This window comes from Balaenoptera physalus, assembly GCF_965194825.1.
Source record: "Balaenoptera physalus genome assembly, chromosome: 3".
NCBI classification, from domain to species: domain Eukaryota; kingdom Metazoa; phylum Chordata; class Mammalia; order Artiodactyla; family Balaenopteridae; genus Balaenoptera; species Balaenoptera physalus.
The window spans coordinates 113,875,171-113,902,519 of record NC_138890.1 but is presented as its reverse complement, the minus strand read 5'-3'; the positions used below and the strand labels follow the sequence as shown (position 1 = coordinate 113,902,519).

Here is a 27,349-nt window from a genome sequence, read left to right as displayed (position 1 = left end):
GCTCACTTTCTAGGGTTGACTCATCAAGATTTTTTTTTTCCAGGTTGAATTTCAGGCAGGATCTGAAGGCCAACTTCTTCCTCAGCATTATCTAAATGATCTTGATAGTGCTCTAATCCCTGTGATCCACGGTGGGACCTCCAACTCTACTAGTTTACCATTAGAAATAGAATTAGTATTTTTTATTATTGAAAATCTTTTTTAGTGAAAGGACATGAGTCGTATTATATATTGCAAACTGATTTGTTAAAACTAACTCCAGCACTAAAGCTGAAATGCCACAAACACTAAAAGTAAATATGTTTGATGTTTGAAACATGTAAGCTTTGCTTTTTAGGCAGGAATGATCTTTTAAAAATCATTAGCACAATATTTAAATCTCCAAAAATTTAAGAGATCCACAGTTTTTGAAGCTTTACATTTTACAAGTACTGAAAAAGACAAGGATTTCTTCTGTCTTCAAAAAATTTGTAGCATTTAACTGTGTTATTTAAATGCTAAGCCAAAGTATCTGCACTTAGGTATACCTCTTTATGCCAAGAATGATTTTAATGAAGGCTCCTTTCAGATGTAACCTTATGAAGGAACTACCTTTTTTGTTTATATGCCAGTTAAATTACTGGTTTCTAAAGTCTGTTAAAAATGTATTTCAATGGCACAGACCAGTTTCCAGATCTTAGACTTATATGGTAATTCTTTGAATAAGGCAGATAACTTATTTGTATAATTGGAGTGGAGACCTACCTCCATGATTAGATAAACTGATTGTTTGCATTAAAATCAGAATTTTGCCTTTTTTCTTTTCAAATTATTATTTTATATATACATATATGGTTTTCTCTTGATTAAATGGGTATTCTTAAAATAATTGTGGGTGCTTCAGGATTTTGTGCTTCTATAATTAAGTATATTGCTTTTATAGCGAGAACATGTGATTTGGTATGTGTTTTCTAAATCTTTAATAATTTATAAATAGGTAATATTTTTGTATTGCAGTGCATTATTTTTCCTCCTTTCCTTCCAAAGTATACCACTGTATATACCACTTCTAAGAGTGATTGACAACAGGCCAGATGACCCTTGAAGTAGTCATTATGTAGCAATAAATGAAGCCTGAAACAGGTGTTTTTTTAACTTCTCCTTTAAAGCTTAAAAGTTTCTTGGCAAGTCTACATATTTTCATTGACACCAATGTATTAAATATAAATATTAATGAACTACTTACTTTTGCATATTTTAAATTCTTTATATGGTAGTTATTTTTTATAACAGGATATTAACATAAGTTAAATTCTATGTATTTGAAACTGTTACAGAACTTTCTTCTTTACTTCAAATAGAAAAAAATTTTTAAAGTACGTTGTGTTAAAAAAAGTAATGGTCATATTTTAGTTAATCCTGTCATTTAAGTTATTTAAAATATAATCATTATTTTAATGCTTTTTTTATTCTAATGTGGAATATATATGTTTTTGTATCAAAAACACTCCTGTGTCTCAAGAAAAAGAAACTACACTAAATAGCCCTGTTTTAAGAAAGTATTTATGAAGCATCTCAACCTGAAGACGAAGTCAGGGTTATAACTCAGGTTCTTAGGTCTCAGGCTAGGAAAAAACTGAGAATTTGAATCAGTTTGGTCATATGATTCCTACTGAATCACATCTGTAGTACTAGCCAAAGATACAGCATGGAGAAAAATATCAGTCTTTTGGAAGTAACTACTTCATAAACAATGTAAAATGTTGCAGACATTAAATAAAATTAAGCAACATGTAATAACTTGTGAAATTTGTTGACATCATAAGCAATTGCATATCTAACTCAATTTGTTTTCTTTATATTTTTGTTTATTTTGCAGTATAAGTTAAGGGCACAATCTATGAATACTGAAGTTACTTTAAAATAACCAGAAGGTAGAGGACTCTTCCCATGATGGGATAGCTTTGGATTTGTTTCCATAAAGTCTCTACATTTAATAAAAATTGGAATTACTGTGCCTTTGGAGGCACATTTTAAACTATTCTTTGTAGATGTACAATATGTTTCTGAATGCATTTAGTCATGTTCTTCACATTGATAATTTAAAATTTTAATTTTTTTAAAGGTGAAGAAATAGAATGGTTCTTTGTACTCAGTCTACAATGATCTATTTTTGGTCTATGCCTTTTAAGAATACTGTCTTTCCAGAATTTTGAAATATTAAGTAAAATTTAGCCCATTTGCTTTTGCAGCAATCCAGCAGACTTAGTATATGCATATATGCTTGCTATACGCAGAGCACTTTAGTAGGCTTCATTGATTGAAAGATGAATAAAATAGTTCTTTCCCTCTTGGAGATGAATGTGTGAAGCAGATAATTAACAAAGTAAAAGTAATTGCTAAAATAGAGATATGACTTCTGAGTAGCTGGTTGGAAAACAATCCAGGAGGATAGCCATACCAGTAAAGAGAAGGCGTGGGCGTTAAACTTGTCTAGGCAAGAGCTGAAAATCTGAAGAGTCAGTAATATGTCAAAACATTCAACTTTCCCTTTTAAGGCAATTTACTTTAAAAAGTCTTCTGTGTTGTGTGAATATCTTACCTTATAATTTAATCATAAAAGTAGTAGCCTGACTATGGTGTCTCAATTGCCTAAGTTTATAACAGCCTAGATTTAAATATTGTTTTATAAGTAAAGAATACAACTCTTCTTTTTTTAATAGTAATATAACTTTGATAACTTGACTCAAATTTTAAAAGAAAATATCTTGAAAATAAACCAGAAACCTCTAAACAATCCTAGGTTTTAATTTTTCTTTGTGATTAAAAAAAAATGCTTCATATGTGTAATATATAAACATTCAAAAATCAGAAAGAAATGTTAAAAACTTAATCAATATAAGTCTTACTGCCCACCTTGTATGCATCTACCTTGTTCTTCTCACTCTCCAATCTCAATAAGAAGTGATTTTTATTACTGTGTATCTTTCCAAGGTTTAGGTGCAGTAGCAGCAAATATGTTTTTATTATCTCCTCTCATTTTTTATACAAAATATAGTGTGCTGTTTACACTGAAGAACACAATGTCATCTCCTCAATTACTTTGATTTATATGGCTTCTATTTAGAATCTTAAAGTTTTCACTGCTTCTCCAACCACTGTGTAATTGATAAAAGCAATCTTAATTGCAGAAAAGCAAGAAGAAAATCCATTACTGGAATTACGACCATATATTTCCGTAGGAGGACTGTTTCTCTCATAACAAATTTTTACGAAAATACTTGCAATGTTATTTTTTATTTGAGCTATATTGAAAACCTTTATTTTTTTTCCTACCCAACACTAAGCCTCACCATCTAAATTTATCTTTTATCACTTAATTGACATTGACATTGGTGTTCTTTTTGTTTTGTTTTGTTTTTTTACATCAGATTTTTAGTAGTTTTAAATCTTCTCTTTATATTCTGTGTTTTGGATTTAGCTTGGAATGATACACAATTTAATATTTAACACCTTTTGGGAAACATTTTCTGTATTTGCATTGATAAAATTACAGCCATATTTTCATGCTTTTTACAAATGAAGAAATAGGACTAATTCGAGAGCTTTATTATGAACCTCCGAATATAGTAAAGTTTTTTTTTCTTTCTTTTTTTGTTCTTTTGGTAAAATAAGGTGCTCGCCAGCTTCCAAGATAGCCCACAATGGTCCCTGCCTCTTGGTTATTCACACCCTTGTGTAGTCACCTCCCACACTGTACCACTGTTGGTCTTTGTGACCAACAGAATATGGAAGAAGGGATGGGATGTCATTTCCAATATTATGTTATAAAAGTTTCTATGACTGCCATCTTTGGTGTATTTCTCCCCACTCACTCTCTTCATTTCATCCCTCTCTCCCCACCTCTCCCTCCCTGTCTGTCTGTCTCTTTCTCTTTCTCCTTCTCTTTCTATTGAGTCACTCATTCTTGGGGAAGCCAGCTGCCAGGCAAGTGGAAGGGGATCCTCCAACCCAGTCAGCCCTTCAGACTGCAGCCCCAGCCACAGTTTGACTGCAGCCTCATGAGAACCACCCAACTAAGCCTTTCTCAGATTTCTGAATATCAGATATAAATGTCTGTTGTTTTAAGCTGCTAAATTTTCTGGTGGTTTATTACATGAAGCAACTAATATTAGCTAACTAAAACAAGATACCTATATCTTAGAGCAGCTATAAGTACAAATTTCTAAAAAAAAAAACAGATTAATTGCTCTGACAAAATTAAGCATAGTTCTTATCAACATTTATGGATTCCATTCCACAAGTAGTATGTGCTAAGTGCAGAGAATACCAAGAGAAAGAGTAGGGTTTGGCCATGTAGGAACAAAGATGCAATTGTGGGAAACTTCCTGTTTCTGGAAATTGCATGTTAGGATATTTAGAGCTATGCCATTGATAAAAACAACCAAAGCTGATTAAAATACAAAAAGCATCTTAAAACATCAAAGAGATTTTTAAGACAGTATGGAACACCCAGTCCAAAAGTAAAGAGAAAAAGAGAAGTGAGCATGGCGCCCTAATATGACAGCCTAATGGGGTAAGGGGGACAGATATCAAAGTTCAAGGCCCACACAAGATGGTGAATCTAACAGGAATTGTGAATCTAACAGAAGAACTTCCCCACAGTAGGCTGAGACTCCCTCAAAGGGTTTTGGCCTTTAGATGAGGATGAATCAGAAATATAAATTATGTAAAATTGTAGCCAAGTTTAGAATTGCCTACATCACCCAAAGACTCTTAAGCATTTAACTTGCTTTAAGGTGGTCCCCCCCAACACACAAACCAAAACAAACAAAAAAAACAGGCACATAAGGAAGCTAGATTCCAGAGGCAAGAATTAGTAGAAACAGTTAAATTCATATAGTCTTAGGTATTACATTTATGCTTTCTGTGTTTAAAGAAATAAAGTCAAGTGTCAAATACCTGTAGAGAATTGGAAACTAAAAAGTGATGGAACTAATTTGGGAAGTAACTAAATACAAATGTTGCAAGAATATATAAAAACTGAACTTTAAAACTCAGTAGATAGGTTTAAAGGCAGAACAGAATATAACCAATTGGAAAGATTTATAAACTGGAATATAAATCAGGAGAAACTATCCAGAATGCAGCATGGAGACACAAAAAGATGGAAAGATGGAAAAAACAGGAGACATGTAGAGGATACAGTGAGAATTCCCAACATCTGCTTAATTAGCTGCAGAAGGAGAGGGGAGAGTAGAACAGAACAAATATTTTTAGATATAATGTAGACTTTTAAAAATTGATGAAAGACATGACTCTACAGATTCAAGAAGTTAAACAAATCCCAAACAATAAATAAAAAGGAATCTACACATAGGCACTTTAAAATAGGAACTGCCAGCTGGCACAGACAGAGTCCAAGGAACAGTCTGCTCTCTAGTCAGAGGACAGAGAAGGGGGTTGGGGGGCTATGAGACAGAATCCTTTTGAATTTACTTACCTTATTCCAGGAGAGCTGCAGAAAAACAGCAGCACCCCTCCCTCCCTACCATGTCTAAACCCTATGGAGCAATGTGGACTTTCCCTGCCCTACCTAATCTAGAGACAGCAAAAAGGCAGCACCCCCCTCTCTACCCACTGTGCAATGGTGGCAGTCAGTGCAGGGCAGAACACTAGCAATGTTGTGGGGAAGCTAAAGCTCTGCCTTCTAGCCAGAACACCAAGAAGGGGTGATCTTAGAACCAGAGAGTGTGGGGAAGATCACTGATAGGAGGGAATTGAAGAAAGGGAACCTCTAAATTTGTATATAAAATCCTGAGATCACCTCCACACTGTGCATGTGTGAAATTGACCAGAAGCAGCCAAGCAAAGGTTTTGAAAACTGATGTACAGTATAGCTCACTATCCAGGTTTCAGACTAGCCACTGGGTGGTGCACAATTTGGGCAGATTAGAATGGCAGTGGAAAGTCACTGAGAACTAAAGTTTGGAACCATAGCCCACAGAAAGCAGGCCAGGATGTGTGGTGTGAACTAACTGGATTGACTGCCAGCTAAAACAAGACAAAACGAAAACACTCTTCTGAAGATTTAAACAGGACTGAGAATTTCATAATATTCAAAATATCCAGGAAATAATCCAAAATTATTCAAGATGCAAAACACTAGGGAAATCTAAGTAACTCTCAAGGGAAAAGACAATGAACAAAAAACCAATTCTGAGGTCACCCAAATGTTGGAATTATCAGAAAAAGACAAAAAGAATTATTTTAATCAGGTTCTACAAAGCAAAGGTAAACATTATTGAAATGAATGGAAAGATAGAAGTCTTCACCAAAGAAATCAAAGCTATAAAAAGAACCAAATAGAAATTTTAGAACTGAAGAATATAATAAAAAAATTACTGGAGATGATGGATGGAAGAGTCAGTGAATTTGAAGATACATGAGTAGAAACTATCCAGTCTGAATAACAATGAGAAAAAAAAAGTGGAAAAAAATGAAGAGCTTTGAGGACATATGGGACAATATTAAAAAGTCTAATATTTGTGTCATAGGAGCTAGCTGAAAACTTCCAAAATCCCATGAGTCTGGGTTTTCATGATTCACTCAACCCTGTAAGTAAACACAGCTAATTGGATGAGTGGCAATAATGCCTGACAGATTTGTTAACTTAAAAAAGAAAATATTTAAGCAACTAAAGGAACCAAGATATAAAGTAATTAAATTCTCAATTCTCAAAAACCCTTTAACTTCAAGCCTGAGGGCCATTTAAAATTCATTGAATTAAATTAGTTTTTTGTTTGTTTTTAATCACAATTTAGGGAGTTAGTAGGATCCCTGGTTTTAGCATTAAATTATGTGGAAGTGGGAATCCAGTGCAGAGACTCCCAATTTGGCAGATGACATTTAAACATCTTTTGTCTGCTGAACTGCAGAATAAATCCAGGACAGGAATCAAAGTAAGTGGAAGCTATCAATGTAGGCATATTTAAAAAGAAATCTGAGGCAACCAGAGAGTAAAAATTGACTGCTTTATAGTTACGAGAATTTGCAACTGGGCTGGCAGAAAACTTGGCAATAACAAAACAGAAGCCAGAAAACTATAAAATATATACATTTAATATATATATTTAAGTGCTAGGTGGAAAGTAAATTCTAAGGCCAGCTACACTCTTATTCAAGAGTGAATTGTATGGACTGAATCAAAGGTCACCCACAGATGACCTCATCTTATTCCACTCTTCTAATACACATAATCTCACCACCTGTACCCAGATTGGGTTAATCAGAACTAATATTATACCATTAATTCCTATTTAAATATGTCATCAAAAGCAGCTCCAAACTATCAGGTCAATGCCCATTTTTCACATTCTGATCTTCATAAGGCTCTGTACATCTCCTTTCTTCAGTCTACCATATACCCTTAATACATGAAACCCTTCCTTTGTGCAAAAAGATTAAAAGTAATTAGACACATATTTGCTATGAAATTTTCCAAACACTCAGAAGTAGAGAAAATGGTATGATGAAACTCCACGTACCCAACCTATAACAATCCTCAGATTCAACAATTATCAAGATTTTCCACTTTTGCTTCATCTATCTCTTGATTTCTTTGCTGGAGTATTTTCAAGCAAATCTTAGACATCATTATCTCATGCCACATATTCCACTATGTAGTTCTAAAAAATGGACAGTGAAGAGTAATTTTAATTGAGCCAGTTACTGTAAAATCTATGAAAATATTGACCTAATACAGTTATCAATAGGCCATAAAAACTTTTGTACTGCAACTGATACGATCTAGAACGTGAAAAGACAACCTGCAAAATGGAAGAAAATATTTGTAAATCATATATCTGTTATGGGACTTGTAGTCAGACTTTATAAAGAATTTTTACAATTCAACAAAACCTCCACAAATAACCTAATTTTAAAAATGTGCAAATAATTTGAATAGACACTTCTCCAAAGAAAATATATAAAAAGCCAACAAGCACTTGAAAATATGTTCAACATTATTAGTCACTAGCAATATACAAATAAAGACCACAATGAGATGTTGCTTCATATCCATTTGGATGGCTATAATTAAACAAACAAACATAATAACAAGTATTGGTGAGGATGTGGAGAAATTGGAACTCTCATACATTGCTGGTGGGAATGTAAAATGTTGTATGTAGCTGCTTTGCAAAACTGTTTGGCACTTCCTCAAAAAGTTAAACATAGAGTTACCATATGAACCAGCAATTCCACTCCTATGTATATACCCAAGAGAAATACAGCTGCATAATTCCACACAGAATTTGTACAAGAATGTTTATAGCAGCCAAAATTCATTAGTAGCCAAAAAATGGAAACAATGCAATAGTCCATCCATTAATTGATGAATAGACAAATAAATGTGGTATATGCAAATAATGGAAATTTATTTGGCCACAAAAAAACTTTAATAAAGTACTGATACATGCTACAATATGAACCTTGCAAACATTATGCTAAGTGAAAGAAGCCAGTCACAAAACACTGTATAGTGTATGATCCCATTTAAATGAAATGTCCAGAATGGGCAAATCCATAGAGACAGAAAGTGGATTAGTGGTTCCTTAAGGTTGGGGAGAAAGGGAAGTGACTGCTTTGGATGATGTAAATGTTCTAAAATTGATGGTGTGCTGGTTGCACAATTCTATGACTACACTGCATTGGACCCTGTAAATGTATAACATTTTGTATCATTAGGAAACGCAGATCAAATTCAAGCCTATCAATTGTATATCTCAAGAAAGATTTTCTTTTTAAGGTCAATGAAGTCATTAAAATTTAGTGTTTTCTGAAACTCAAGAAATCTTTTCGATTGAGCTTGAGAAAATCCAGAGAATACGGAAGCCTTATTGAAGACATATTGAAATAATTACAACTCGTCTGGAAAGACTTACGTATATTAAAATATTAAGAGTTGGGCGAGAAGGGCTGCCATTTGTGCTTTGTGTGAGGTGATGTATTGTCATCCTAATTTTACAACTGACGGATTGAGTGATATTAGAGTTACAGAACCAGAATATGGCAGTGCTGCATTGCTTATTCAAGTCAGTCTGATTCCACTGGCTCTTTTTCCAGTCCCAGCTTGGCTGTGGAAAGGAGTCAAGGAGGGCAAAGTAGGCAGTGGGTGGGAGAATCCAGTTGCTAGGAGTGTTTCTGAGTGAAAACCGGTAGAGAAGGCAAGGGGGGAACAGAAAACTTCCAACTTATCACTTCAGTCTCCTTATGCAGAAACGCTCATGTTTATGGAGGTAGGATTTCATGTCATTTTTTAGGATGCTACTAAAATTAAAAAGAGAAAATATATCCAATTTGGAAATTCGTACCCCACAGCAGCAACTTGGCGTCTCAACCCAGCTTCTGTCTTCACTGACGCCGCGTTCTTCAGAACTACCCATTTCCTGACTACCTTTCAAAGGAGCAACGCGCGCGACACTAAGACGCGAAAACCATCCGGGAAGACGGCGGGCTGGCGAAACTCGAGCCACCGCCTCTGCGCGTGCGCACCGCTCCTCGGCCCCTTCCGCCTCCGCCTCGGAAGCTCCTCCTAAGGGGGCCGTCGGAGGCCACGGCAAGGTCTCTTCACTGTAGAGTCGGGTTTTCTCGCCACCTGTGACGGGTCTTCGGCGGCACCCACCGCTCAGCGCCTGCGCAGACTGAGGACCACGGTCACCATGACAGCGACCGCCGGGGCCCCTGGTAAGCGGGGCACCCCAGGCTCCGGGTCTGGGACGGTGCTCCACACAGTGGGCTTGCAGTGGACGTTTTCTCCGGCCCGCTGCCGGTAGTTGGGGCCCCTTTGAGAGACTCCTCTGGCTGTACTCCTTCCTCTTCCGGATCTCGTGGTCCGCGTTCTCTACGTGCTCCCAGAATCAAGCGGCCTAGAGCCTTGGTTCCCGGCGTGGGCGGTAAAGAAAAGCTTTTGGGGTGGCAAAGAATGGCAAGAATATTCTGACATTTTGTAAAAGAGTTTTTTTGTTTGTTTGTTTTAAGAGCAGTTTTAGGTTCCTGGGAATATTGAGCGGAAGACACGGTGATTCTCCATATACCCCTACGTGACATACGCATAACTTCCCCATATCAGCCTCCCCAACTAGAGTGGTACTTTTGTTACAGTTGTGAGCCTACACTGATGCATCGTAATTACCCAAAGTCCATACTTTACATTAGGGTTCACTCTTGGTGGTGTACGGTCTGTGGGTTTAGACAAATGTATAATGAATGACACGTTCCATGGTAGGGTATCATACAAAATAGTTTCACCATCCTAAAAATCCTTTGTGCTCCACTGACTTATCCTCCTCCCCCCAACCCCTGACAACCACTGATCTTTTTACTGTCTCCATAGTTTTGTCTTTTCCAGAATGTCATGTAGTTGGAATTATACAGTATGTAGCCTTTTCACATTGGCTTTTTTTCACTTAGTAATATACGTTTACGCTTTCCCCGTGTCTTTTCATGGCTTGAGAGCTCATTCCTTTTTAGAGAGCAGTAATATTCTATTGTCTTGGTGTACCACTGTTTATCCATTCACCTACTGAAGGATATCTTGGTTGCTTACAAGTTTCAACAATTATAAATAAAGCTGCTATAAACATAAGTGTGCAGGTTTTTGTATGGACATGTTTTCAACTCCTTTGAGTAAATATCAAGGTGTATGATTGCCGGATTGTATGGTAGGAGTATGTTTAATTTTGTAAGGAACTGCCAAGCTCTCTTTTAAAGTGGCTGTACCATTTTGCATTCCCACCCACAATGAATAAGAGTTCCTGTTACTCCACATCCTCACCAGCATTTGATATATCAGTGTTCCGGATTTTGGCCATTTTAATAGGTGTGTAGTTATACCTTGTTGTTTTAATGTGTGTATCTCTGATGACATGGATGTGGAACACCTTTTCATATACTTACCATCCGTCTGTCTTCTTTGGTAAGGTGTCTGTTAAGGCCTTTGGTCCGTTTTTTAATGGGGTTGTTTTCTTATTGTTGAGTTTTAAGAGTTCTTTATATATTTAGGATAATAGTCCTTTATCATATGTGTCTTTTGCAAATATTTTCTCCCAGTCTGTAGCTTGTCTTTTCATTCTCTTGATGTTACCTTTTGCAGAGCAGAAGTTTTTCATTTTAATGAAGTCCAGCTTATCCATTATTTCTTTCATGGATGGTGCCTTTGGTGTTGTATCTAAAAGGTCATTGCTGTGACGTGAGCGTAGATACAAAAATCTATGAAGGTCATGTAGATTTTCTCCTATATTATCTTCTAGGAGTTTTATCGTTTTGTATTTTACACTTAGGTCTATGATCCATATTGAGTTAATTTTTGTGAAGGTATGAGGTCTGTGTCTAGATTCCTTTTCTGGATGTGAACGTCCAGTTGTTCCAGCACCATTTGTTGAAAAAGCTGTCTTTGTTCCATTGTATTGCCTTTGTTCCTTCATCAAAGATAAGTTAACTCTATTTATGTGGGTCTATTTTGGGACTCTCTGTTCTGTTCCATTGATCTATTTGTCTGTTCTTTCACCAAAACCGCACTATCTTAATTACTGTAGCTTTATAGTAAGTTTTGATGTTGGATAGAGTCATCACTTCATTCTTCTCCTTCAATATTATGTTGACTATTCTGGGTTTTTTGCCCTCCACATACACTTTAGAATCAGTTAGTCGATATCCACAAAATAACTTGGTGGGATTTTGACTGGGATTGCTTGAATCTATAGATCAAGTTGGGAAGAACTAACATCTTGACAATATTGAGTCTTCCTATCCATGAACATGGACTGTCTCTCCATTTATTTAGTTTTTCTTTGATTTCATTCATCAGAGTAGTTGTCCTCATGTTGATCTTGTACATATTTTGTTAGGTTTATACCTAAGTATTTTAGTTTTGTGGGTTTAATGTAAATGGTATTATGTTTTCATTTCAAATTCCACGTTCAAGGCTGGTAAATAGGAAAGCAATTGACTCTTGTGTATTGAACTTGAATTCTTCAACCTTGCTATAATCACTTGTTAATTCCAGGAGTTTTGTGTTGATTCTTTTGGATTCTCTGCATAGACAACCATATCTTTGTGAACAAAGCAGTTTCATTTCTTCTTCCAGTATGTACACCTTTTATTTCTTTTTGTTGTCTTAGTGCATTAGCTGGTACTTCCAGTATAATGTTGAAAAGGAGTGGCGGGGAGGGAGGAGTATTACTTTTTGAGATCTTGGTTGAAATGAAAGGAATGTGACATTTACCTGACCCATAATTTCAGCAGATGAAATGAGGAATAGTTTGAGCAGTCCTATTCCTCTTTGGCAATTGGGTGAGGATAGGAAATGTAGACAAAGTGATGTGGCCAAGCATTATTCCAGCTTTTTTTTATGCAGCCTTTAGAAGCTGGTAATTAGTGTGTCTCTGTTGTTTGACCCTAGAGTTAGAGGTGTTTTTTTTTTTTCACTTTTTTAAAATTGAAGTATAGTTGATTATAGTATTGTGCCAATCTTTGCTGCACAGCAGAGTGACTCATTTATACACATATATACATTCTTTTTTTATATTCTTTTCCATTATGGTTTATCCCAGGAGATTGCATATAGTTCCCTGTGCTATACAGTAGGACCTTGTTGTTTATCCATTCTAAATGTAATAGTTTGTATCTACCAACCCCAAACTCCCAGTCCATCCCTCTCCCTGCCCCCCTCCCCCTTGGCAACCACGAGTCTGATCTCTATGTCTGAGTCTGTTTCTGTTTTGTAGATAGGTTCATTTGTGCCATATTTTAGATTCCATGTATAAGTGATGTCATATGGTATTTGTCTTTCTCTTTCTGACTTACTTCATTTAGTGTGATAATCTCTAGTTGCATCCATGTTGCTGCAAATGGCATTATTTCATTCTTTTTTAAAAAAATATATATTTATTTTTAATTTATTTTTTATTTTATTTTATTTTTGGCTGTGTTGGTCTTTGCTGCTGCACACAGGCTTTCTCTAGTTGCGGCCAGCAGGGGCCACTCTTTGTTGCGGTGCATGGGCTTCTCAGTGCAGTGGGTTCTCCTGCTGCGGAGCACGGGCTCCAGGCGCACGGGCTTCAGTAGTTGTGGTACAAGGGCTCAGTAGTTGCAGCTCATGGGCTCTAGAGCACAGGCTCAGTAGTTGTGGCACACGGGCTTAGTTGCTCCACGGCATGTGGGATCTTCCCGGACCAGGACTCGAACCCATGTCCTGTGCATTGGCAGGCAGATTCTTTTTTTTATTTATTTATTTATTTATTTATTTATTTATGGCTGTGTTGGGTCTTCGTTTCTGTGCGAGGGCTTTCTCCAGCTGTGGCAAGTGGGGGCCACTCTTCATCATGGTGCGCGGGCTTCTCACTATCATGGCCTCTCTTGTTGCGGAGCACAGGCTCCAGACGCGCAAGCTCAGTAATTGTGGCTCACGGGCTTAGCTGCTCCGCGGCATGTGGGATCTTCCCAGACTAGGGCTCGAACCCGTGTCCCCTGCATTGGCAGGCAGACTCCCAACCACTGTGCCACCAGGGAAGCCCTGGCAGGCAGATTCTTAACCACTGTGCCACCAGGGAAGCCCTATTTCGTTCTATTTTTATGGATTAGTAGTATTCCATTGTATACATGTACCACATCTTCTTTATCCATTCATCTGTCAATGGACATTTAGGTTGTTTCCATGTCTTGGCTATTGTAAATAGTGCTGCTATGAACATAGGGGTGCATGTATCTTTTTGAGTTATTGTTTTGTCTGGGTATATGCCCAGGAGTGGGATTGCTGGATCATGTAGTAATTCTGTTCTTAGTTTTCTGAGGAACCTCCATACTGCTGCACCAATTTATATTCCCACCAACAGTGTAAGAGGGTTCCCTTTTCTCTATACCCTCTCCAGCACTTGTTATTTGTAGACTTTTAACGATGGCCATTCTGACTGGTGTGAGGTGGTACCTCATTGTAGTTTTGATTTGCATTTCTCTAATAATTAGTAACGTTGAGCATCTTTTCATGTGAGTACTGGCAATCTGTATGTCTTCTTTGGAGAAATGTCTATTAAGGTCTTCTGCCCATTTTTTGATTGGGTTGTTCATTTTTTTGTTGTTGAGTTGTATGAGCTTTTTGTATATTTTGGATATTAAGCCCTTGTCAGTCGCATCATTTGCAAATATTTTCTCCCATTCTGCGGGTTGTCTTTTCACTTTTTTTTTATGGTTTCCTTTGCTGTGCAAAACAGTTAGAGGTGTTTTAAGCCAGGCAGTTCTACTCCAGAAGGTTACAGTATCTTTTACATAAACATAAGTGGTTACATCAGACAGTTTTGGTAATCCATTCTTTTTTCTTTATAAATTTATTTATTTATTTTTGGCTGCGTTGGGTCTTTGTTGCTACACGTGGGCTTTCTCTAGTTGCGGCGAGCAGGGGCTACTCTTCATTGCGGTTTGCGGGCTTCTCATTGCGGTGGCTTCTCTTGTTGTGGAGCACGGGCTCTAGGTGCCCGGGCTCAGTAGTTGTGGCTCGCCGGCTCTAGGGTGCAGGCTCAGTAGTTGTGGCGCACGGGCCTAGTTGCTCCGCGGCATGTGGGATCTTCCCAGACCAGGGCTCGAACCCGTGTCCCCTGCATTGGCAGGCAGATTCCCAACCACTGCGCCACCAGGGAAGCCCGATCTGCCTCATTCTTACTAATGGCTGCATTGCGTTCCATTGCATGGATATACCATAATTTATTTAGTGAATTCACTGTTGCTGAATATTTAGGTTATTTTCACTCTTTTGCTGTTACAAACAATGCTGCAATAAATATCCTTATATCAAATGTGTCATTTCCTATATATTACAAGCATATCTGTCAATGGGATAAGTTTATGAAAGTGGAATTTCTGGGTCAAAGGGTAGATGTATTTTTCTTTTTTTCAAACTTTTAAAAAATCTTTATCGAGATATAATTTTTATACCATACAATTCACTCATTTAAAGCATAGAATTCATTGGTTTTTAGTATATTCACAGTTGTGTAACCATCACCACAGAAAGATGTAAAAATTAGGGGAGGTCACATATAAGAACTCTCTACTTTTTGCTCAGTTTTTTCTATAAACCTGAAACTGCTCCCACTAAAAGTCTTAATTTTTAAAAATTACAAGTAATTTTGCCTTTCTCCTGGGCCTATTTTCAGAATAACAGTTTACTTAAAATAGTGATAATACCCTAGATTATAGGTAATTAGAGTCTGAAATTCTGTGTATAAGAAAAGATATATACGGTTGTGGCTAAGTGGAAGGTACAGTTTCACCCATTAACTGGGCAAGGAGAACTTTTTGCTTCAAATGTTTTTAATTTCTGGAATCATGGTATTTTATTATTAATCTGCAAGTTACCCTTATAAAAATTTTGAATCCAGTGTGTTTAGTTGGAAGGTGTCAAGGATACATCTAGCATGCACTATTAACTAACATTTAGTTTTTGTATGGTAACATGCATGATTACCATTTCTGTGAGATTTTTGGCATATCTCAAAAACTTCATTTTTAACAGCCACATCAATTACATATTTTATCATGAGGCTATACTGTGATTTAATTTTTCCCATTGTTGGACATTTCTGTTTTAACCAGTAGTTACTGTACCTTTTTAAGATGCCTAAGTTAAACATTTAAAAAATGATGGCCATGTATTTTCATCTGAGTCTGAAAGGTCTGTGAGTCTCTTGCCTATGCTAAAAAGGGGCATGTGTTTTGTATAGGAGACTGCTTGGATAGTGGATGCTACAGCTAACTGTTTAGTTTCTTTATTCTGTAGCCCAGTATGAAGAGTGGTTACTGAGTTCCATGCATGTTACTTAGAAGTTATTTTTATATGCCCCTCCATTCTCTTATCAAATTTTACTTTCTCTCAATGTCTTATCATCGGTTTATGATGGCCATTTTTAGGTTTTTAACTGTTGTTAGGTGGAATTAATAAACAAATAATTAAATGGAAGACATAATCTCATGCATAGGAAATTTGCAGCCATTCGGTAACCACTTAAACGTTTAAACCAATGAACAAGAATTGGCGAGGTAAGATTATAGATACCTCTTTCACTGTTTTTCAGTCTTTTATCCTTCTTTTTTTTTTTTTTTTAAATGAGAATCAAGTGTTTTGTTTTTTTTGTTTTTTTTTTTTTAAGGAAGGAGGGAGGAAGGGAGGGAAGAAATGGGATTGAGTTTTATTTATTTATTTATTTATTTATGGCTGTGTTGGGTCTTCATTTCTGTGCGAGGGCTTTCTCTAGTTGTGGCAAGTGGGGGCCACTCTTCATCGCGGTGCGTGGGCCTCTCACTATCACGGCCTCTCTTGTTGCGGAGCACAGGCTCCAGACGCGCAGGCTCAGTAATTGTGGCTCACGGGCCTAGTTGCTCCGCGGCATGTGGGATCTTCCCAGACCAGGGCTCGAACCCGTGTCCCCTGCATTGGCAGGCAGATTCTCAACCACTGCACCACCAGGGAAGCCCTCTTTTATCCTTCTTATATTGCGATATGGCATAATATGGAGTAGAACTGATTCAAGTATTTTAGTCTTGGTTAACTCACACATTTTAATGCCTAATTAAGAAGAAAATCTAGTCTGCCAAAAACTAGTCGATAGTTATGGGAATTACGTATATTTGTACATGCTAGATAAATCTGTAAATACTAACTCAGGATTTACTTAGTCACTCATGTAAGTGTTGTTGACATTTATAATTTGAAGGTGAATATGCTTAAATGTGTAATTTAAGATTCTAAATGGTTAATATAAATATAGAATGGAGCCTCAGGTGGAGAAGACAATTAAGTTCTACAAAATTTAGAAGTTTTTTAACATAGCATTGGCTTTATATACATTTTACTTATTTATGGGGCCAGGATTGGAGAAGATACCATGTGAAAATTCCTGCTTTAAAATATCTGCTTCTTACCAGTTTTTTTTTTTCTTCCTACATATTTCCTCACAGTTCTGAGGTTCAGACTATCCTATATGTTTACTAATTATTACTTACATCATAAATAGCATATTTATATATAAATATATATTTTTATACTTGCCACATCTTAATACTTGTTCTTAATTTTTAAAAATCTTATATTTTCCCAGTTTTATTACTTTATTGTTCTCTATAAATATATGCTGTGCCCTTTTTTTATTAAAAAAATTTACCCTATAAAAACTTCTTTTTAATATAAATGCTGTTATTTTAGGATCTTGGAGTGAAAACATACTGGAATATTTTCTCAGAAATAACCAGATCACAACAGAAGATGGCGCCCAGATCATCTGGTATCATGCGGCTAACCACAAGGTGCAAGTGAATGAGGCACTGAGAAGTAAGTCATTAGTTACTTGTATTTACATTAGATTATAGATGAAGTGAACTCTTTTTAAAAAAAATATCTGGTCATATTTGCAGGTGCCAGAGACTTAGATGATTCAAGTGTAGATTCTTGGCTAACATAAACATTTTTGTAAAAGATCTCATTTTATTTACAAAATGAACAAGTTTCCATAATGGAAGAATTTTCTCATTTTCCAGAAGTGATTTACCGTTTCTATGCCTTATTTAAAACTCTCATATGTTACTACATTTGCTTATATATTGTAGTGATTTAGGTAAAATTTTTAAGATCAGGGTTGTATGTCGTACATACATATTTTTGTGTCTTTCACAGTGTACTGAGGAGAAACTCAATAAATAGTTGTTGAATGGATGAATGAAGCCATTGAATACTAATTTATAATGCCTTGGGCAATATTTATGCCTAGCCTAGAAACCAAGCCTTTTGGTTTACTAACTCCATCTGTAATCAGATGATTACTATAGCAGTTTTAGTTAGCCTTTTCCTATGAAGTACCCCTGTTGGCTGCAGCAGCTCAGGAGAATGAAAGCATGTCACCAGAGGGGTAGGGCATAGCTTGAAGTGCCCTGTTCCAACAGGAAGAATTCCTTGTAACCTTGTGTTTTATTGTAAAAATTTACACATTTTTTGCATCTTAGTTATGTATCTGGATAATGTATCTAAATATGTATTTCTTTTATTGTAAAGATACTCTTTTATATTGCTTTTCTTTGTTCCTCAAAGGGAAGAACCTTGTCTTCAAATATCCCTAATACCTAAAACAGTGCCTAGCACATAGTAACCAAACAGTGATTATTTAATAAATAATTTTAGCAAAAGCGGTGCTTCGGGAAGATGTTGGTTAGTGGCTGCCTGGAGCTGATAGGAATAGGGACTAGAGAGTAAATGCTAATGGGTACAGCGTTTCTTTCTGGGGTGACAAAATTTTTCTGGATTTAGGTGGTGGTGGTGATGGTTGCACAACTTTCTGAATATTCTGCAAACCATTGAATGGTACACTTTATTTATTTTATTTATTTATTTATTTGGTTGCATTGGGTCTTCATTGCTGCGCATGAGCTTTCTCTAGTTGCAGCGAGAGGGGGCTACTCTTCGTTGCAGTGCACGGGTTTCTCATTTTGGTGGCTTCTCTTGTTGCGGATCACGGGCTCTAGGCACGTGGGCTTCAGTAGTTGTGGCTCACGGGCTCTAGAGCGCAGGCTCAGTAGTTGTGGCACACGGGCTTAGTTGCTTCGCGGCATGTGGGGTCTTCGCGGACCAGGGCTCGAACCCGTGTCCACTGCATTGGCAGGCGGATTCTTAACCACTGCGCCACCAGGGGAGCCCTGAATGGTACACTTTAAAAGGATGATGTTATAGTATGTGAATTATATATCAATTTTTTTAAATGGAAAAAAGATAGGAATAATACAACTGTTATGTACAGACAATATGGTTGCATATATAGTAAATCAGAAAGATTCTACAGATAAATGATTATAATTCATAGGTTAATTTAGACAGTCTGTCTTTTTTGACAGTATAAAATCAAAACAGAAAATAAATTTTATTTCTATATAACAACTAAAAATTTGGAAAAAATCTTAAAAATTTACAATTTGTAATAGTAAATGCAGAAGCCTCATACCTAGAAATAATTTAATTAACTATGGATCATTTACTTTTAGCCAAGTTTTAAAAATGACTAACGGAAGTCATTTCCAATTGCTGGAAGTCTGGTGTTGATATGGGAATTTTTTATAGGTTACTTAGTTTTCAGATAATATCCTCTTTACCTTCTCTTAGGCAACAAGAGCCCCAAGTTTTATAGTTTGGGGGATGTTTTTCATCCAGTCCCTTTTCTCAGCTCTGGCTAGTCGTGCAATTTCTTTCTAGTCCAAAGGAAAGAAAACAGATTCCTGGAGACATGTATTTCATTGGTTTATCTTATTTCTCCCAGAATATTTAAATTTAGTACAACTGTTATTAATGAAGCTATTTCTATTTTGATTAACATGTGATACTGGATTTTCAACAATGTCTATGTTTTAAAAAAACAAAGTACAGGAGGAACAGTGTAAGAGTGCCATTTGGTGTTGCATTGTCAACACATCCGACCTCAGAATAGTCAAAATTGTTTAAAAAAGTTATTACATATATAATGTAATTTTTTTGTTATAACATTTCTGCATGTAGATTTTTAAAAAATATATATTAAAAGAAACGCTGGTTAAAAAATTGAAATCATCAAGTCTTTTTGAGAATAAAAAATGTAGTTTTTTAAAAAAGGCTTTGTAACATATTTAGGAAAAGTGTGACTATAGTCATCAACTAAATGTATTAAAAAGTATAATAAATTGCTGCATTAGAGCATGTAAACAGTATAGGCAAGATAAGTTTAACTTCATTTCTATAAACATATTTCTTTGAGTTTTGTTTTGAGTGTGAGTAGCAACTATTTGGGGTTTTCTTGTGCAGAAAATCAGAAAAAACAAAGCTGTTTTCTACTGTCTGGCTCTTGTCACAAGCTGGGGCTCCTGTGGTTGGAGTGATAATCTTGATGTGCAGACTTCCTCATCTGGCTCTCCCTGAGTTGGGAAATATGGTGACCAGGCAGTCTCCCAAAGCAGAAGCATTCCCTGACCTTCAGAAGGCTTCTACCCAAGGACCAGGGGTAGGAGAATAGGGAGAGAGGCTAGACAGCTCACAAACATGTCTCCAGGCCAGGCCTCCCTCTCTTCTGTATTAGTCTGTACAACTGCTTATTTGGTGTTTTCACTTAGAGAGTTCTCATGCATCACAAATTTAAATTATTCAAAATGAAATTCTTAATTATGTCTACTAACCTGTACTTCCTATGATCTTTGCTATCTCAGTAAATGGCACCATAATCCACATAGATTCTTTTGTTTGTTTGTTTGTTTGTTTTTGGCCATGCCACGCATCTTGCGGGATCTTAGTTCCTTGGCCAGGGCCCACGGCAGTGAAAGTGCCAAGTCCTAACCACTGGAATGCCAGGGAATTCCCCATGTATTCTTAAGCCAGAAATCTGGGAATCGTCTATTCTTTGTTTTCTTTATTTCTTGCATCTGCTCTATTATCCAGACATTATAATTCTATTCCAAAATATATTTTGAGTTAGTCCACATCTCTCCATCTCTGTTGTCATCATCCTAGTTCAAGCCACCATGATCTCTTGCCCCTACTGCTTAGCTTCCATTCTTATTCTTTTTTTTTTTTTTTTAATTTATTTATTTATGGCTGTGTTGGGTCTTCGTTTCTTGTGCGAGGGCTTTCTCTAGTTGTGGCGAGCGGGGGCCACTCCTCATCACGGTGCTCCATTCTTTTTTTTTTTTTTTTTTTTTTATTTATTTATGGCTGCGTTGGGTCTTCGTTTCTGTTTGAGGGCTTTCTCTAGTTGTGGCAAGCGGGGGCCACTCTTCGTCGCGGTGCGTGGGCGTCTCACTATCGCAGCCTCTCTTGTTGCGGAGCACAGGCTCCAGACGCGCAGGCTCAGTAATTGTGGCTCACGGGCCCAGTTGCTCCGCGGCATGTGGGATCTTCCCAGACCAGGGCTCGAACCCGTGTCCCCTGCATTGGCAGGCAGACTCTCAACCACTGCGCCACCAGGGAAGCCCCATTCTTATTCTTAAAAGAGACCTTCAGGAACATAATTTACATGGGACCTGAGACTCCTTGTCACTGCCATTTAGTGATTTCTTTTTCTATTCATGGGAAATGAATGGAGTTAATAAATGGAGGCACTGACTATTACTGTTAAGGAATTCCAAGGGCTATATGCTCCTTTACAACTGCATTGATAGAGAAGATGGAATGCCTACATATATTGTGGTAAGTACCACTTTATTGAGAAGTCATGTTTGCTTAATTTTTATGAAATTAGACAGAAGCTTGACCTATTGCATCTCAAATATAACTCTGTTTAACTTTTTTTGAGAAACTGCAAGCTTTTCTGAAGCAGCTGCACCTTCTTACATTCCCACCAACAGAGTGGATGAGGTTTCTAATCTCCCCATGTCCTTGTCAACATTTGTTATTGTCTTTTTCATTATAGTCTTCCTAGTACTTGTGAATTGGTATCTCACTGTAGTTTAGATTTGCATTTCCCTGAAGGTTAATGATGTTGAGCATCTCTTGATATGCTTATTGGAAAATGGCTTATATATATGCAGCTGGGTAGCTTTTTCAGCTTATTTCCTGCCTATAGAAATTTGAGAGTTCATAGGCTTCTTTTTGTTTTGAACTGTCTCTCTCTTTTTTTTTTCTTTTCAGGTCCAAGTGGATACAGCTCTATTAAAAACGTACTAGTTTTTCTATATATCAAATTATAAACCATCCCTTTAATCAAAAACCTTATTGCCGGATCTCTTTGGAGTAGGCCTCTCTCTACTTGGTCTGCTAGTTAGGGTGCTATGGGATAACACCCTTAAGATTCTATAATGTTCTTTTGTCTAGCTATGTGGGTACCCAAGGCATCATCTTTCTGAAGTCTTAATAAAGGGTCTTGTAGTTGTATCCTTGGTTTGGTCTTGATCCCGAGGCCATGGTTTACTAACAGCATCCTGGATTTGACTTTTGACCTGAGGCTTTCTCCTGCTTTGAGAATCTTTTGCCAGCTGGAAAGAATGGTTTTATTTTCTAACTCAGCACAAGTCCTGAGTTGGAAGTATTTCCTCTCTATGCTGCTTAAAATGTAAATAGTTAATTATTTAACTCAGCTCTTTCTTCCCATTCTTTATCATAGGAGCTAAAAGAAACCCCGTTGGCATTTTCAGCATTCTGCCTGGAAACCTCCTTAGCCAAATCCACAAATTTACTAGGCACCCTCTCTATCTTCCACCAGTTGCTACAAGTGCCAACGTTATCAAAAGTTTCACCACTACGTGAAAAGAATTTCCTCACTACTCTTCTAACTTGCTTTAACAGTGCCTTTCTAGAATCTGCTGGATCCCAAAACCAGTGTCACAGGTTTCAGGTTTTTGTTATGGCAGGGCCTCACTTCCGGGTAGCTATTTATGTTTGTTTTCTATTGCTGTGTAATAAACTACCCCCAAAACTTTGTGGCTTAAAATGACGATGATTTATCATTTTTCACGGTTTTGCGGGTCAGCTAGTGGTTCTTCTGTTGCATGTGGTATAGATTGGGAGCACTCGTGTTGCTGCATTTGACTGGGAGCGCAGCTGGGCCTGGAAATTCTAAAATGGCCTCACTCACGTGTCAGAGACCTTAATGCTGTCTGTCGGGCAGGAAGTCTTAGTTTTCTTCCATGAGGCTTCTCTCTCTCCATGTGGTTTCTGAGTCTTCAGTAGTCTTACCTGAACTTCTTTACATGGTACCTGGCTTTCAAGAGGATGAAAGCAGAACCTGCCAGGCCTTTTAAGGGCTTGGCTTAGAACTGAGAGTTTTACTTCCACTACCTTCCACTGGTCAAAGCAAGTCACAAAACCAGCCCAGACTCAAGGGGAGGAGAAAGAGATGAGAGAGGCACGTACGTATGGGAGGAATTGTTGTCAGCCATCTTTGGAGTTAGTCTATCAGAGCCTGCTAAGCACACTCACACTAAGTGACTGGTGAAGCTCTTTACCCATTCCAGGGATGTGTGCTTTTAAATAGTAGCCAAGCTTTAGGTCAAGGAACTGAATCTATAACATACAATTTCAAACATAAACAATAAACATCTGTAGTTTCTAATTTGAGGTGTGAGAAGATAAAAGTACTATTTTTGTTCTCAGAAGCGTCAACAAATACTTATTAAGCCTCCCTTTGTATTCTCACTTTGCCATATACTGGGAAGAAATTAAATATTAGGACAACAGCTTGAGTGTGACCTAGGCAAAGGTATTGAACTCCTCACTGCCTATTTGCTCACGTGTAACAAATAAGTGCAACATGTAAGGCTTGACATAGTACCTGGCACTTAGTCTTTACTCAGTAAATTTTATTTTCTTTCCTTCCTTTTATCTTCCTCAAAAGGGTACTGAATATGCCATCTCCTACAGTCTCTATTTTTTTTTTTAAGTATTTGTTTATTTATTTATTTATGGCTGTGTTGGGTCTTTGTTTCTGTGCGAGGGCTTTCTCTAGTTGTGGCAAGCGGGGGCCACTCTTCATCGCTGTGCGCGGGCCTCTCACTATCGCGGCCTCTCTTGTTGCGGAGCACAGGCTCCAGACACGCAGGCTCAGTAGTTGTGGCTCACGGGCCCAGCTGCTCCGCGGCACGTGGGATCTTCCCAGACCAGGGCTCGAACCCGTGTCCCCTGCATTGGCAGGCAGACTCTCAACCACTGCACCACCAGGGAAGCCCCAGTCTCTATTTTATTAGCATTAACGTAAGTTCTTTTATTTGGACAGGTACTGCTCATATGATAGAGGCTGATGTCATTTTTCCAAGCGATGGATCAGAACATGGCCAGCCAATCATGGCTCATCCTCCTGAAACAAACAGTGATAATACTTTACAGGAATGGCTGGCTGAAGTTATAAAAAGCAATAAAGGCATCAAACTGGATTTTAAGAGGTATTTGTACAATCATGTTCAGTCTCCTAGTTGTTATAGAATAACAATATGGAAAAAAAATCAGTAACTTCATGTATCTGTGCCTGACTAAATAACTTTATACTTTATCTAAACTGAGAATGGAATTGCAAACTAATATGTTTCAGGAATGGACCAAAGACACACTGAGTTGTTTGCTAAAATTGTTTCTTGGGAACCGTTTCAGGCTAAAATTAAGTAAATTTTTATAAAGGAAGTTATCATAAGTGACCATTGTAATAGTAGAACGGTAAATTTAAAATACCACTTTCATTAAAAAGTAGTTCGAGAGAGAGATTTGGCAGTAGTTGGGGTAGTTAATGCATTTCCTACTTGATTTGTGTTATTATATTTGTGGAAGGGGAATTATCTAGAATTCTTTAATAACTGAAGAGTTTCTTAAAAATAATATTTTGGAAACATTGATAATGAAGAGAGCAAGATTAAGTGTTGTTTCCTTCCCTGTGGCTATCACGGAAAATTTTACTTCTGTGGTATTTTGGCAGTATAAAAATTATAGGGAAAGCCAGGAATTTATTGTGACACCATAAAAGCTCACCATAAGGCCCATGAAGGCAACTGCTATGAAAATCTAGGATGTGTGGTAATCCTGCCTTATCTTTGAACAATATTTTAAAATTGAATTATCTCAAGAAATTAATAAGGATTTGGAGCTCTTACTCACAGGGTTTTTAAGATTACGCTAATCAGTTGTTGTGGGCCTGAGTGTACCAGTCAACCTCTTTACACTGTTGGTGAATGAAAGCTGTTTCAAGATCTTAAAGCTTTTAGAGTGGTGAATGGTCCAACTCCATTTTCTCGACAAAGAAACTTAGTCCTAGAGAGGTTAAGTGACAATAGCTAAGCTTGAGAGCTGAGCTAGGACCAGATCCCAGGTTTCCTGGAGCCAGTCCAGTGTTCTCTGTACCGTGAAATAAAGCATTTAATCATTAATGCTTGGTGAGCCGAATTTTAGAGCTCCTTGCCTTTTCACGTGCTCAGGTTTTTTTTGATGTTTACTATTGCCCGTAGACTTGCTCTCTGTAATATATTCTTCGGCTCCTTCATTCCTAAACGCTAGCAGCTACCACTGAAAGGCTGTGCCATTAAAAAAAGAGTTTTGGTCATAACATATTTGAAGGGGAATGAATTTAACTAACAATTATATAAGCACTTATTGTGTGTCAGACACTGTTCTAAGAACATTAAATGTGTAAATTCATTTAGTCTTCATAACAATCCTAAGAAGTAGGTTATTCCTATTCTCATTTTCCAGATGAGGGAACAGAGGCAGAGAGGGGTAAGTAGCCTGCTTGTGGTCACGTAATTGGTAGGAGAGCTGCCAGCCTGGCTGAAGAGTTCACACTCTGAACTGGAACTCTGCACTACGTCTGTAAGAGTAGCTGAATGACCTAATAGTCAAATTTTAATAGTTCTTGTTTTGTGCCTCTGAGTTATTTTGTTTGTATATACGTAATAACTAAGTAATATATGATGATTTAAAATTTGTATCTGGAATTTTACCGTAGAATGTAATTTTAAATGGTTTATTATCATTTTAAGTATGATTTTTATTTTGTTAGCCCCAATTTCTAAATGAAGTTAATAGGAAAATAGGTACTGAGAAGTTTGACTTACCAAGTAACTTTTTAGAAAAAAAATCTATTCTATAAGAGCTAAGTTTATATTCTTACCTGGAATTTCCTAAATAAGTACTACCAAAAAGAAATTTTAGGTAGTATACTGATTAGGACCCTCCTCTTCAAATGATCATTTTGGCAAACCTTTTGTCAGTTCTTCATGGGAAACTTAATACTAATACATGTAAGGATTGAGAATGTTATCCACTGATATTTTTAATTAGAATTACATGGAATTTATAGATTAATTGGGAACGAAGTGTAATTTTGCAATATTTATAATATTGAGTCTTCCAGGCTAGGAACATAGTATGTTATTCTTTGTAGTAAACATTGTATCTTGGGCTTCCCTGGTGGCGCAGTGGTTGAGAATCTGCCTGCTAATGCAGGGGACACGGGTTTGAGCCCTGGTCTGGGAAGATCCCACATGCCGCGGAGCAACTGGGCCCGTGAGCCACAACTACTGAGCCTGCGCGTCTGGAGCCTGTGCTCCGCAACAAGAGAGGCCACGATGGTGAGAGGCCCGCGCACCGCGATGAAGAGTGGCCCCCGCTCGCCGCAACTAGAGAAAGCCCTCACACAGAAATGAAGACCCAACACAGCCAAAAATAAATAAATTAATTAATTAATAAAACAAAAAACAAAAAAAAAAACATTGTATCTTGCTCTTGGGCAAAGTTCATCCTCAGTCTTTTTTTTTTTTTTCCCAAAAATGTTATGGCTTTTCCTCCACATTTACTCTTCCAGAGGAATTTTATTAATTATTTTGTAAAGCTCCAGAAAATTAAAACTACAACAAAAAGTTGTTTTCTTCTTAGTAAAGTTTTGTGTTTTTCTTAATATACGTTTTTTTTTTCCTTATTTAAGTTTCTGGTAAGGGAAAATGATATTACTATAGTCTATATTAGTGATAATTAAAATATTTACATATAAAACAGAATATGTACATTAAATTCTTATTTCATTATGTTCTGTGTCTTAGCTCTGTATGTCTAACTGTGCAGTGTTTTGCATGTAGTAGACACTTCATTTATGCTGGTGGAATTTCAGTTTGGGAGAGAATATGCTGAGACTAGATATTATCAGATGGCGAACCATTGTTAAACAGCCTGTTGTCAGCTTACTAAACTGAGAAAGCATAAGAAGCTTCCTCCCAAACGTAAACTGGAAATTAGTGTTCAACCCAACCTCCACAGACACCAGATTTCTTCAGAAATAAGAATCCTTTCTGGAAAAGGAGAGGAGACATGCGTGGATTAGTTCAAGGTTACCTCCCACTCCACCCATGAAGAGCAGAACCCCATGGGGACTTGGCTGCTGCTGTGGGACTTGCAGACAAGCAAGCTTTGGAGTAATAGATACAAGTTGTTTGCTACTAAAAATGGGGGAATTTTGTAGGAAGTACAGCTGGCCAGATCTCAGAATTGTGGTTTTTAACACGGCATTGATACCATTCAAGGCAGAAAGCATTATGAGACAGAGAAATGACAGCATCTAAATTAGAGTCTGTAAGGTCTAGCATTAGAGTTTATCAATCCACTAAAATCTAGGGCCTCCATTTCAGGGGCATAAGAGTGAGAAAAAAGCAGTTTATTACATGGGAGCAGAGTGAAAGAGAGGCTGGTTTCCTCTGGTTTTAGTGAACAGTATCCTTGCTCACTAATAAATATGACCCTGTAAATAATGAAGTTATCAGTTTCTGCTCTTAAAGTAGGAGGCCCAAAAGGAGTGATGTGAAGAGTGGTAGAAGCATAGGCAGAAGGACTCCAGTCCATTAAGAAGAA

At 37.2% G+C, this 27,349-nt stretch overlaps 3 protein-coding genes across 8 annotated transcripts in view; 2 read left to right on the top strand and 1 right to left on the bottom strand.

Annotated features, from left to right (window-relative positions):
- Positions 1–6,153, top strand: part of ZFYVE16 (zinc finger FYVE-type containing 16) — a 62,209-nt gene extending 56,056 nt beyond the window's left edge. For all 5 annotated transcript variants that reach the window (XM_082457999.1, XM_082457998.1, XM_082458001.1 and 2 more), the window contains one exon: positions 44–6,153. In XM_082457999.1, coding sequence (XP_082314125.1) covers positions 44–205 — 162 coding nt within the window. In that variant the 3' untranslated portion in view covers positions 206–6,153. The remainder of the gene's footprint in view (positions 1–43) is intronic.
- Positions 1–9,430, bottom strand: part of LOC309659003 (uncharacterized protein) — a 162,358-nt gene extending 152,928 nt beyond the window's left edge. Inside the window, exon 1 of the mRNA XM_082458329.1 lies at positions 9,354–9,430. The gene's annotated coding sequence lies outside the window, so the exon portion shown is untranslated. The remainder of the gene's footprint in view (positions 1–9,353) is intronic.
- A 112-nt stretch (positions 9,431–9,542) lies between these two features.
- Positions 9,543–27,349, top strand: part of FAM151B (family with sequence similarity 151 member B) — a 33,422-nt gene continuing 15,615 nt past the window's right edge. Inside the window, exons 1-3 of one of the 2 annotated variants that reach the window (XM_082458259.1) lie at positions 9,543–9,726; positions 17,234–17,359; positions 23,742–23,907. In XM_082458259.1, coding sequence (XP_082314385.1) covers positions 9,702–9,726; positions 17,234–17,359; positions 23,742–23,907 — 317 coding nt within the window. In that variant the 5' untranslated portion in view covers positions 9,543–9,701. The remainder of the gene's footprint in view (positions 9,727–17,233; positions 17,360–23,741; positions 23,908–27,349) is intronic. The other variant, XR_014262463.1, reaches the window with a different exon arrangement.